The following is a 12,944-nucleotide window of genomic DNA, read 5'->3' as shown; positions in this document are numbered from 1 at the left end:
TATGTACATGCAACTATTTAAAAAAATATGAGGTGTGGGCGCCTGGGTAGCTCAGTCGGTTGAGCATCTGACTTCGGCTCAGGTCATGATCTCACAGTCTGTGAGTTTGAGCCCCACATAGGGCTCTGTGCTGATAGCTCAGAGCCTGGAGCCTGCTTCAGATTCTGTGTCTCCTTCTCTTTCTGCTCCTCTCCCGCTCATTCTCTGTCTCTCTCTGTCAGAAAAGTAAATAAACATTAAAATAAAATTAAAAAAAATATGAGGTGCTTATCATAATTACATTAAAAGCTTATTTAAAAGTTTTACTGAAGGGGCGCCTGGGAGTCTCAGTTGGTTAAGCATCCAACTTCAGCTCAGGTCATGATCTCATGGTTCACCAGTTTGAGTCCCAAGTCAGGCTCTGTGCTGACAGCTCAGAGCCTGGAGCCTTCTTTGGATTCTGTGTCTCCCTCTCTCTCTGCCCCTCCCCCACTCATACTCTGTCTCTGTCTCTGTCCCTCTCTCTCTCCAAAAATAAACACTAAAAAAACAATGTAACAAATTTTATACCTTTAGTCAAAGGTTAAAAGCAATCCCTTTATACTGATGTAACAGCATAGGATATCTGTCATTCTTCTGTTCAACATGTCCTAGAGGTCTTAGCTGAAGAAGAAAGATGATAAAGAAAGCAGAAAAAAGGGCACAAGGACTATAAAGGAAATACCAACCTTGTATTTATTCCCAGACTAGTACAATGCATTACACATTTTTAGTAATAGCAGTCTAAATGCCCATGGGCAGAAGAGTAGATAAATAAATTGTAACATATTCCTCAGCATTGCACTGTTGCATTGTGGTCACGAGGATGAATGAACTAGTGTGGGCTCGAACTGGAGTCAGCTTGACATCATTGCCATTCCCTTCTTTAGTCACCTTTGGATCTCAGGGGAAAACCTGGAACTGCATTTCCCAGCATCTCATTGCCATGTGATTCTAGGTTAGTCTTCCAATGAGGCGCATTTGCATGAATTTATAACAGAAGAAAGACAGAGTTCTTATTCGGCAGTGGCAGATGGAAGAAGTTCATTTGCCAGCGCTGCTGAGCAAGCTCTTGCAACTCACTTGATCCAGTGTAGTAGACACAGTTGTCGTCAGCCACCTAGGTTCATGCACAGAGGCTTGTGCATGAAGCAGAATGGTCACTGACAGCACCCTTGGCCTTTGTTCCCCCCAGCCTTCCAACGGTGATAGACACCTCTAATTCTGTGTATCAAATCCCTTTCTGCTTAGGGTATCTGGAGTCGTTCTGCATTCCCAACCAAACTGACACATTAAGTTACATACACTCCCATGGAAAGGTTTCGACAACATGTGTTTGAGTGTATAAAGTGAACTCCAAAATTTTCTGACAGAATTAAAAAATAGGCAAAGCAATATTGCGTATTGTTAATGGATGCATACCCATGTAATAAAAGTTTAAAAACATGCAAAAGAACAGTAAAAACCGAATTCAAGCACAGTGGCTTCCTTTAGGAGCAGAGAAGCATAGTCGTTGTGGACACTTGTATGGAGGATTTCAGTTATCTGCATGTATGCATTTACGTTATTTTCTAAAAATTTTCTAGAGTAATATGGAAAATTTGAAAGTATGAATAAAGCTGGATGCTCTTTATATTTTTCTTTATATTTGTCCCTCTGTGAGAGTAATTATAATGAAAAGGTACCTAGTTTTTGAAAATCATGATATTTGCCATTGGATTTGATGGCCTCTAAGTCTAAATTTCCAGCTCTGAGATTTAAAAAAAATAATAACTTCCAAAATGAAGTGTGTGAGATGACAATTATGTAAGTTATATTTTAAACATTTACCGATAAATTTGGTACAATCAGAATTTTGAAACTATGAAAGGAAGATATATATATGTTTGTGAAAAGTTTATTTTATATTTGGAAAGATTATGAAGTGTATTTATTATTTCACTTTTATCAGTAGTACTCCACATTTAACTGAAGACAAATACATTTAGTAAAAAATACAACATGGTTGATATTGGATAGACTATTTAAATTTGTTATTTGGTTCGAGTTATTATTAAAAGAAGTTTGGAAATGTCATATATGATTTTCCTTTAAGTGTTATTTTTCTGTCTTGTTTATAAAATTTAGAAAAAACCCGTGGAACAGTTATTTTTGGCTTATGAACTTCTTGACAAAGCAATTGGTGGGATAAATTTGAATTGCAAATTAAGTACTTTGCCAAATGGATCATCAGTGATTGACCATTGCTATGCCAAGGTAAACAGGGAAACTCTTACATTAGATTTAAGTGCTACTTAGCTTGGCAGAGGGCTGGCCTTGCAAGTAGGTGAGTAAAGCATGATTTGTGGTGGCTTCACTCTCACAGGCCAGAAATCTATTCCCCCCTTCCCAGAAGAAATCAAGAAGAGTGAGGAGTCTTTAAATTTGTTATCAAAGAGGCCACTGGTGAACTTGAAAAGCAGGTTTATTAGCATGCAAACCAGATTGCTAAGGGTTGAAAAGTGAGCAGAATTTAATAGCTTTGAGTAAAATAATAACTTGAGTGATAATAGGATAGAGCTATTTTTAGTATGTTTTGATAATTGCATTTCTTTTTTATTTTTACTTCAATTCTACCAAAGTATACCCAGGATACAGATGGAGACATCTGCAAACCAGTCACACCGAATAGTTTCATGATGGATTTACATCTTGAACTAATTCAAGCCCAACACCGAATAGCTGTTGTGCTTCTTGACCAATTGCAAGGTAGTCGTCATCAAAGCAAATAATTTGTCCTGCATCAATTTTAAGATAAGTTCAAGTATAGAATCAACTTAATTTGTTAGTTATTCTCTTGTTGACAGAGTGTTTTCCAGATAAATTTCATTATTTTCTTTTCTTTTCCCTGATTAATATCAATAGATACCTTTCATTATTGCTTTATACCCTGCATAGCAAATCCTTTAGTAAACTTCTAAAAAATTAAATTAATTTTGTTTGAATTATAGTAAATTATTGATTTTTTTAATTAAATCAACCAAATATAATTATTGAGTGCCTACTTAGATCCAGGAACCATATTATATTTTGTATAAATAAGATACAACCTCTAATTTTGAGCTTCTAGATACATAAGCCAATTGTAACAGTTTAGATTAATAAATGTAACAGAAGTGGGCTCAGAATGTTTGTTATAGGTACACAGAAGAGGAGAATCTATAATAGACAAGAGTCAGGGATGGCTTCCTAGAAGAGGTGATAGTTGACCAGAAGGCTAGTAAATATCTTTATGATGAAGAGTGAAAAGAAAGCAGTCATTTGGAGAGAGAAAATAGCCTTTAGCAAGCTGGAAACCAAACAGTAATATCGTGCAGTTAGGAATTGCTGGAATTCTCTTATGGCTGGAATAAAGAGCACATGTGGGAAAATGACATAGACAAGCCTGCCAAGGTAGACTCCAGTTACATCTAAACGGCTGGGGGGTTTATATTTACCCTGGAAGCTACTGAAGACCTTAGAAAGACATCTCTGACAGCAACTTCAGAACACACAGGACTTGGATCTAACTTCTTTTGGTCTTATTGTTAGGTAAAGGAGTCAAAACATTTTTTAAAAAGATGTCAATAATAATACCAGTGTGCATATAGATAACACGTTTGAGTTTCAAAATAAGATTTAACATCATTATGTCTAAAAACTGAGGTTAAATTCTGATAAAGGTAAGTTACTCTTGGCATGATTATATAGCCAAATATTCATTTAACTACTACTACAGTATAAATTACTAATTATAGAATAGAATCAAGTGTTGCTGCCTAATATACCCTCTGATTTCTGTCTAAAGCATTCTAATTTGAAGGGATACATACACCCCAATGTTTATAGCAGCTTTATCAACAGTAGCCAAATCATGGAAAGAGCCCAAGTGTCCATCGACTGGTAAATGGATAATGATGTCACACACACACACACACACACACACACACACACACACACACACACACACTGGAATATTAGTCAGCCATAAAAAAGAATGAAATTTTGTGATTTGTAATGATGTGGATGGAGCTAGAGAGCATTATGCTAAGCAAAACAAATCAGAAAAAGACAAATACCGTATGATTTCACTCATATGTGGCATTTAAGAAACAAAACAAACAATCATAGTGGGGAGAAAAGGCCAACCAAGGAACAGACTCTTAACTATAGAGAACAAACTGATGGTTACCAGAGGGGAGGTGGGTAAGGATGGGTTAAATAGGTGATGGGGATTAAGGAGTGCACTTGTGATGAGCACCGGGTGTTGTATGTAAGTGTTGAATGACTAATTTGAATACCTGAAGCTAATATTACACTGTACATTAACTAACTGGAATTTAAATAAAAACTTAAAAAAATAAAGCATTCAGATGTCACATCATATATACAACTAAATAAATTTAATCAAGTGCTAGTTAATTAATTAATTTTTGAGTACAAACATTTTCCCCCAGGTCAGTAAGATATAATTGACAGATAACATTGTGTAAGTATAAGTTGTACGACTGTTTTGATTTGATACACTAATATATGTACGACTGTTTTGATTTGATACACTAATATATTGCGAAGTGATTACCATCGTAGCATTAGCTAATGCCTCCATCATGTCACATAATTATCATTTCTTTTTTGTGGTATGAACACTTAAGATTTACTTTCTTAGCAACTTTCAAGTATATACTACAGTATTATTAACTATAATCATCATGCTATACATTAGATCCCTAGAACTTATTTATCTTATAACTGAAAGTTCATAGCCTTTGACCAACATCTCTCCATCTCCTCCCAGTCCCCCTCCAGCCCCTGGTAGCCACCACTCTGTTTCTATGAATTAAGCTTTTTTAGATTCCACATATAAGTGATATCATACAGCATTTGTCTGATTTATTTCAGTAGTGTTATGCCCTCAGAGTCCATTTGTCTGGTTGCAAATGGTAGGATTTCTTTTCTTCTCATGATTGAATAATATTCCATGGTGTATATATATAGTGGTGGTATTTTTTATACCACATATTCTTTATCCACTCATCCATTGACAGACCCTTTAGGTTATTTCCATATCTTGGCAATTGTGAATAATGCTGCAGTGCACATGGGAGTACAGATATCTCTACGAGATCTTGTTTTCATCTCCTTTGGAGATACACCCGGAAGTGGGATATCTGGATTGTATGGTAGTTCTATTTTTAATTTTTTGGATGAGCCTCCATAGTATTTTCCACAGTGCCTGAATAAACCTACATTCCCACCAACATTGTACAAGGGTTTCCTTTGTTCTACATCCTCGCCAACATTTGTTATCTCTTGTCTTTTTTGATAGCTGTTCTAGCAGATGTGAAATGATAACTCATTGTGGTTTTTATTTGCATTTTTCTGATAATTAGTGATGTTGAGCATCTTTTCATGTACCTGTTGGCCATTTGTATGTATTCTTTGGAAAAATGTCTATTCAGATCGTCTGTCCATTTTTAATTGGATTATTTGTTTTTTTCGCTATTGAATTGTAGGAGTTCTTTTTTTTTATATGAAATTTATTGTCAAATTGGTTTCCATACAACACACAGTGCTCATCCCAACAGGTGCTCTCCTCAATGCCCATCACCTACTTTCCCCTCCCCCCACCCTCTATCAACCCTCAGTTTATTCTCAGTTTTTTTTTTTTTTTTAATTTTTTTTTTTCAACGTTTTTATTTATTTATGGGACAGACAGAGACAGAGCATGAACAGGGGAGGAGCAGAGACAGAGGGAGACACAGAATCGGAAACAGGCTCCAGGCTCCGAGCCATCAGCCCAGAGCCCGACGCGGGGCTCGAACTCACGGACCGCGAGATCGTGACCTGGCTGAAGTCGGACGCTTAACCGACTGCGCCACCCAGGCGCCCCTATTCTCAGTTTTTAAGAGGCTCTTATGGTTTGCCTCCTACCCTCTCTGTAACTTTTTTCCCCCCATCCCCTCCCCCCTGGTCTTCTGTTGAGTTTCTCAGGATCCACATAAGAGGGAAAATATATGGTATCTGTCTTTCTCTGCCTGACTTATTTCACTTAGCATAACACTCTCCAGTTCCATCCACGTTGCTGCAAATGGCCAGATTTCATTCTTTCTCATTGCCAAGTAGTATTCCATTGTATATTTAACCACATCTTCTTTATCCATTTGTCGGTTGATGGACATTTAGGCTCTTTCCATAATTTGGCTATTGTTGAAAGTGCTGCTATAAACCTTGGGGTACTAGTGCCCCTATGCATCAGCACCCCCGTATCCCTTGGGTAAATTCCTAGCAATGCTATTACTGGATCATAGGGTAGATCTATTTTTAACTTTTTGAGGAACCTCCACACTGTTTTCCAGAGCGGCTACACCAGTTTGCATTCCCACCAATAGTGCAAGAGGGTTTCCGTTTCTCCACATCCTCTCCAGCATCTATAGTCTGCTGATTTGTTCATTTTAGCCACTCTGACTGGCGTGAGGTGGTATCTCAGTGTGGTTTTGATTTGTATTTCCCTGATGAGGAGTAACATTGAGCATCTTTTCATGTGCCTGTTGGCCATCCGGATGTCTTCTTTAGAAAAGTGTCTATGTCTTCTGCCCATTTATTCACTGGATTAATTTGTTTTTTGGGTGTGGAGTTTGGGGAGGTCTTTATAGATTTTGGATACTAGTCTTTTGTCCGATATGTCATTTGCAAATATCGTTTCCCATTCTGTTGGTTGCCTTTTAGTTTTGTTGGTTGTTTCCTTTGCAGTGCAGAAGCTTTTTATCTTGATGAGGTCCTAATAGTTCATTTTTGCTTTTAATTCCCTTGCCTTTGGAGATGTGTCAAGTAAGAAATTGCTGTGGCTGAGGTCAGAGAGGTTTTTTTCTGATTTTTCCTCTAGGGTTTTGATGGTTTCCTGTCTCACATTCAGGTCCTTCATCCATTTTGAGTTTATCTTTGTGAATAGTGTAAGAAAGTGGTCTAGTTTCATTCTTATGCAAGTTTCTTTCCAGTTCTCCCAGCATCATTTGTTAAAGAGACTGTCTTTTTTCCATTGGATATTCTTTCCTGCTTTGTCAAAGATTAGTTGGCCATACTTTTGTGGGTCCAATACTGGAGTCTCTATTCTATTCCATTGGTCCATGTGTCTGTTTTTGTGCCAATACCATGCTGTCTTGATGATTACAGCTTTGTAGTAGAGGCTAAAGTGTGGGATTGTGATGCCTCCCACCTTGGTTTTCTTCTTCAAAATTACTTTGGCTATTCAGGGCCTTTTGTGGTTCCATATGAATTTTAGGATTGCTTGTTCTAGCTTTGAGAAGAATGCTGGTGCAATTTTGATTGGGATTGCATTGAATGTGTAGATTGCTTTGGGTAGTATTGACATTTTAACAATATTTATTCTTGCAATCAGAAGAATAAACTTCCATTTCTTTGTATCTTCTTCAATTTCCTTCATAAGCTTTCTATACTTTTCAACATACAGATCTTTTACATCTTTGGCTTAGGTTTACTCCTAGGTATTTTATGATTCTTGGTGCAATTGTGAATGGGATCAGTTTCTTCATTTGTCTTTCTGTTGCTTCATTATTAGTGTATAAGAATACAACTGATTTCTGTACATTGATTTTGTATTCTGTGACTTTGCTGAATTCATGTACCAGTTCTAGCAGACCTTTGGTGGAGTCTATCAGGTTTTCCATGTATCGTATCATGTCATCTGCAAAAAGTGAAAGCTTAACTTCATCTTTGCCAATTTGGATGCCTTTGATTTCATTTTGGTGTCTGATTGTTGATGCTAGAACTTCCAACACTATGTTAAACAACAGCGGTAAGAGTGGGCATCCTTGTCGTATTCCTGATCTCAGGGGGAAAGCTCTCAGTTTTTCCCCATTGAGGATGATGTTAGCTGTGGGCTTTTCATAAATGGCTTTTATGATGTTTAAGCATGTTCCTTCTATCCCGACTTTCTCGAGGGTGTTTATTAAGAAAGAATGCTGAATTTTGTCAAATGCTTTTTCTGCATCGATTGACAGAATCATATGGTTCTTTTCTTTTCTTTTCTTAATGTGATGTATCGCATTGATTGATTTGTGAATGTTGAACCAGCCCTGCATCCCAGGAATGAATCCCACTTGATCATGGTGGATAATTCTTTTTTTATGCTATTGAATTTGACTTGCTTGTATCTTGTTGGGAATTTTTGCATACATATTCATCAGGGATATTGGCCTGTAGTTCTCTTTTTTTGCGGGGTCTCTGGTTTGGGAATCAAAGTAATGCTGGCTCATAGAATGAGTCTGGAAATTTTTTGGAACAGCTTGAGAAGGATAGGTATTATCTCTGCTTTAAATGTCTGGTATAATTCCCCAGGGAAGCCATCTGGTCCTAGACTCTTATTTGTTGGGAAATTTTTGATAATTGATTCAATTTCTTCACTGGTTATGAGTCTATTCAAATTTTCTATTTCTTCCTGTTTGAGTTTTGGAAGTGTGTGGGTGCTTAGGTATTTGTCCATTTCTTCTAGGTTGTCCAGTTTGTTGGCATATAATTTTTCATAGTATTCCCTGTTAATCACTTGTATTTCTAAGGGATTGGTTGTAATAATTCCATTTTCATTCATGATTTTATCTATTTGGGTCCTCTCCCTTTTCTTTTTGAGAAGCCTAGCTAGAGATTTATCAATTTTGTTTATTTTTTCAAAAAACCAACTCTTGGTTTCATTGATCTGCTGTACTGTTTTGTTTTGTTTTGTTTTTTTTTTTTAGATTCTATATTGTTTATTTCTGCTCTGATCTTTATTATTTCTCTTCTTCAGCTGGGTTTGGGATGTCTTTGTTGCTCTGCTTCTGTTTCCTTTAGGTGTGCTGTTAGATTTTGTATTTGGGATTTTTCTTGTTTCTTGAGATAGGCCTGGACTGCAATGTATTTTCCTCTCAGGACTGCCTTTGCTACATCTCAAGGTGTTTGGATTGTTGTATTTTTATTTTCGTTTGTTTCCATATATTTTTTAATTTCTTCTCTAATTGCCTGGCTGACCCATTCATCCTTTAGTAGGATGTTCTTTAACCTCCATGCTTTTGGAGGTTTTCCAGACTTTTTCCTGTGATTGATTTCAAGTTTCATAGCATTGTGGTCTGAAAGTGTGCATGGTATGATCTCAATTCTTTTATACTTATTAAGGGCCTGTTTTGTGGCCCAGTATGTGATCTATCTTGGAGAATGTTCCATGTGCACTCAAGAAAAAAGTATATTCTGTCACTTTGGGAAGCAGAGTTCTAAAGTCCATCTGATCCAGTATATCATTCAGGGCCCTTGTTTCTTTATTTATTCCCTGTTGGATGTTCTATCCATTGCTATAAGTGGAGTATTAAAGTCCCCTGCAATTACCACATTTTTATCAATAAGGTTGCTTATGTTTGTGAGTAATTGTTTTATATATTTGGGGGCTGCCAAATTCGGTGCATAGACATTTATAATTGTTAGCTCTTCCTGATGGATATACCCTGTAATTATTATATAATGTCCTTCTTCATCTCTTGTTACAGCCTTTAATTAAAAGTCTAGTTGTTCTAATATAAGTAAGACTGCTCCAGATTTCTTTTGACTTTCAGTGGCATGATAGATAGTTCTCCATCCCCTCACTTTCAATATGAAGGTGTGCTCAGGTCTAAAATGAGTCTCTTGTAGACAGAAAATAGATGGGTCTTGTTTTTTTTTTTTTTTTTTTTTTATCCATTCTGATACCCTATGTCTTTTGGTTGGAGCATTTAGTCCATTTACATTCAGTGTTATTATTGAAAGATATGTGTTTAGAGTCATTGTGATAGCAGTAGGTTTCATGCTTGTAGTGGTGTCTCTGGTACATTGTGGTCCTTACAACATTTCACTCACAGAATCTCCATTAGGATCTCTTGTAGGGCTGGTTTAGTGGTGATGAATTCCTTCAGTTTTTGTTTGTTTGGGAAAACCTTTATCTCTCCTATTCTGAATGACAGACTTGCTGGGTAAAGGATTCTTGGCTGCATATTTTTTCTGTTCCTCACACTGAAGATTTCCTGCCATTCCTTTCTGGCCTGCCAAGTTTCAGTAGATAGGTTTGCTACTAGCTTTATGTGTCTACCTTTGTATGTTAAGGCCCGTTTATCCCTAGCTGCTTTCACACTTGATCTTAGCCAAAAGGCCGAGAAGCGATATCCCTAGCTGCTTTCAGAATTCTCTCTTTATCCTTGTATTTTCCCGGTTTCACTATGATATGTCGTGCAGAAGATCAATTCAAGTCTGAAGGGAGTTCTCTGTGCCTTTTGGATTTCAATGCCTGTTTCCTTCCCCAGATCAGGGAAGTTCTCAGCTATGATTTGTTCAAGTACACCTTCAGCCCCTTTCTCTCTCTCTCTTGTTCTTCTGGAATTCCTATGATACGGATATTGTTCTGTTTGATTGCATCATTTCATTCTTTAATTCTCCCCTCATACTCCTGGATTTTGTATCTTTTTCTCAGCTTCCTCTTTTCCCATAATTTTATCTTCTAATTCACCTATTTTCTCCTCTGCCTCTTCAATCCATGCTGTAGCCGTCTCCATTTTATTTTGCACCTTGTTTGTAGCATTTTTAAATTCATCATGACTATTTTTTAGTCCCTTGATCTCTGTAGCAATAGATTCTCTGCTGTCTTCTATGCTTTTTTCAAGCCCAGCAATTAGTTTTATGACTATTATTCTAAATTCTTGTTCTGTTATATTGCTTAAATCGGTTTTAATTGATTTGTTAGCTGTCACTACTTCCTGGAATTTCTTTTGAGGAGAATTCTTCCGTTTCATCATTTTGGCTAGTTTTCTGTCCCTTTTGCATTTTAAAAGCTTGTTGTATGCTCTGCACCTGCGAGCACGTGCTGTATTAAAGGAGGGTCACGTACTGGCCAGGGCCTGGCCCTTCAGGAGGTGTTTTTTCGGGTCTTGTTACTTGCTCTCTGTTGTTGTGACTTTGGTTATTTTATTACCCTACTCATAATAATATTTTGGCCCCTCTACCAGATATGCCTTGATTTGTTCATTGGAGTAGCCCTGTAAAGGGAAACAGATGGACAAACAGGAGACAAAAACACGCAAACACACAAATAACACAAACAAAAAACCCCTAAAGACTAAAAACAAAAAACCCCAAAACACCAACTACAAGTAAAGAAGAGGGTGGAGGTGGTGCTGATGGAAGAGCACATACAAAGAGAGAAATGACTGGGGTGGGGGGGAGGGAAGAAAAAATAAATATTGGTTGGGCAGAGAGACTAAAAGGCTTAATCCAGAGAGGGAAAAAGGAAAATAAAGAAGGAGGTGGGGAAAACGAAATGAGGATAAAGTTGCCCAGACAGAGAAACTATATGGCTTGAAAATTCCAGAGAGAGAAAGGAGTATAAAGAAGGAGGTGTAGAACATGTATCAAGACAACGAATTAAATATGTCTGTTTAGACAGACCAATAACCAGAGTAACCAGCCTAGGGGAGGGAAGAGATAAGGAGGAGAAATGGGGGAGGGGGAAGAATATATCTATATATCCAGAATTGACCTAGAGTTAATCCAGGCAATGCTGCATTGCTTGTTGGTGGTAGCTATCCTCAGGGTCTGTGCCGCTCCAGGGGATAGGCAGTTACCCAGTGCAAGGGGGCGTGGTTTGGTGTGGTCGGAACCCACCTCCACTAGGAGCCCCGGAAGTGATCCCTGAGTCCCCACCTTGGTGGTGGTGGGGGCAGGGGCAGAATGGTGATCCCCCAGTCTCTTCACGGATCCCGACCTGGTGAACTCAGTTTGAGTGGTCCTCACTGTGCTGCGGACACAGACGGGGGGTGGGGGGGGCCGCAGTCCTTCTTACTCCGCCAACTCCCCTGACCCTGCACTTGGCTAGGATTCAAAGTCCCGCTCCGTGAGCTCTGATGCTGGGGAAGTGCTTCTAAATGTGGTGATATGTGGTCCCGGCTGGCTTTGTGCCGCCGCACTTCAGGGAGGACCGCCTTCTCTTACCACGGACTGAGTCTCTGCCCTTGCCGCCTGAGACCCCGCCATGGCGGATGGCGGACACAGGCAGGCTTTGTCTTTTCCCACAGCACTCCAGGGACTCAGCGGCCGTATCCTCCTGCAGACTGAGCCCCTGGCCCAGCCGCTGTGCCCGGGGGTGGCGGATGCAGGCAGGTTCTGTGCTATTGCGCAGCCCTCCAGGGCGGGAACCACTTTCTCCAGCTGCGGACTGAGACTCTGACCTACCACCACACCCAGACCTGGCTCCCCCCCTCCCCAGGTGCGCGAACAGAGGCGGGACCCATCCGAAGAAAGTTGCAGTTAGAGATTGGATCCCTCTCAGTCTCAGTCCCAGGTCTATCTCCAGTACCCATAGGACCGGTCCTGCACTTTTCTAGCTGCTTTTTCTCTTCCCTTTGTCTCTCCACAGAAGGGGGTCCCTCCCCTCCATGCTCACGTGGCCTTTTTTTTTTTTTTTTTAATCTCCCCCAGTCGCAGTTACCCACCTATCTTTTTTCCAGCTTTCCCATTTTCTTCCTAGTAGATTCAGTCTCTTTCCTCCCAGGCCCTGGTGTTCAAAGTCCTTTGGCTTCTACACTTCTTTGAGAGACACGGGAAGTATGGATTCCCCCTACTTCTCTGCCATGTTGGCCGCCCTCCAGCAACTACGAGTTCTTTAAATATTTTGGATATTAATCCTTATCAGATATATGATTTGTAGATATTTTCTTCCATTTTGTAGGTTCTCTTTTCATTCTGTTGGTTATTTCTTTTGCTGTGCAGAGCTTTTTCATGTGATGTACTCCTATGTATTAATTTTGTTATTGTGCTTTTGCTGTCAGATCAAAAAAAAAAAAATCATTGCCAAGACCAATGTCAAGAAGTGTTTTTTTCTTCTAGGAGTTCTATGGTTT

At 38.8% G+C, this 12,944-nt stretch overlaps 1 protein-coding gene across 5 annotated transcripts in view; it reads left to right on the top strand.

The window, feature by feature from the left end:
- The window catches only part of CFAP54 (cilia and flagella associated protein 54), a 307,349-nt gene that overhangs the window by 54,999 nt on the left and 239,406 nt on the right, over positions 1-12,944 (top strand). For 4 of the 5 annotated variants that reach the window (XM_086712592.1, XM_086712589.1, XM_086712588.1 and 1 more), the window contains exons 16-17: positions 2,146-2,274; positions 2,640-2,766. In XM_086712592.1, the coding sequence (XP_086568718.1) occupies positions 2,146-2,274; positions 2,640-2,766 (256 nt within the window). The remainder of the gene's footprint in view (positions 1-2,145; positions 2,275-2,639; positions 2,767-12,944) is intronic. The other variant, XM_086712590.1, reaches the window with a different exon arrangement.

This window comes from Puma concolor, chromosome B4 (genome assembly GCF_028749965.1).
Source record: "Puma concolor isolate L17-30 chromosome B4, mPumCon1.1.hap2, whole genome shotgun sequence".
Classification (NCBI taxonomy): Eukaryota; Metazoa; Chordata; class Mammalia; order Carnivora; family Felidae; genus Puma; species Puma concolor.
This window is presented reverse-complemented; position numbering and strand designations above follow the sequence as displayed.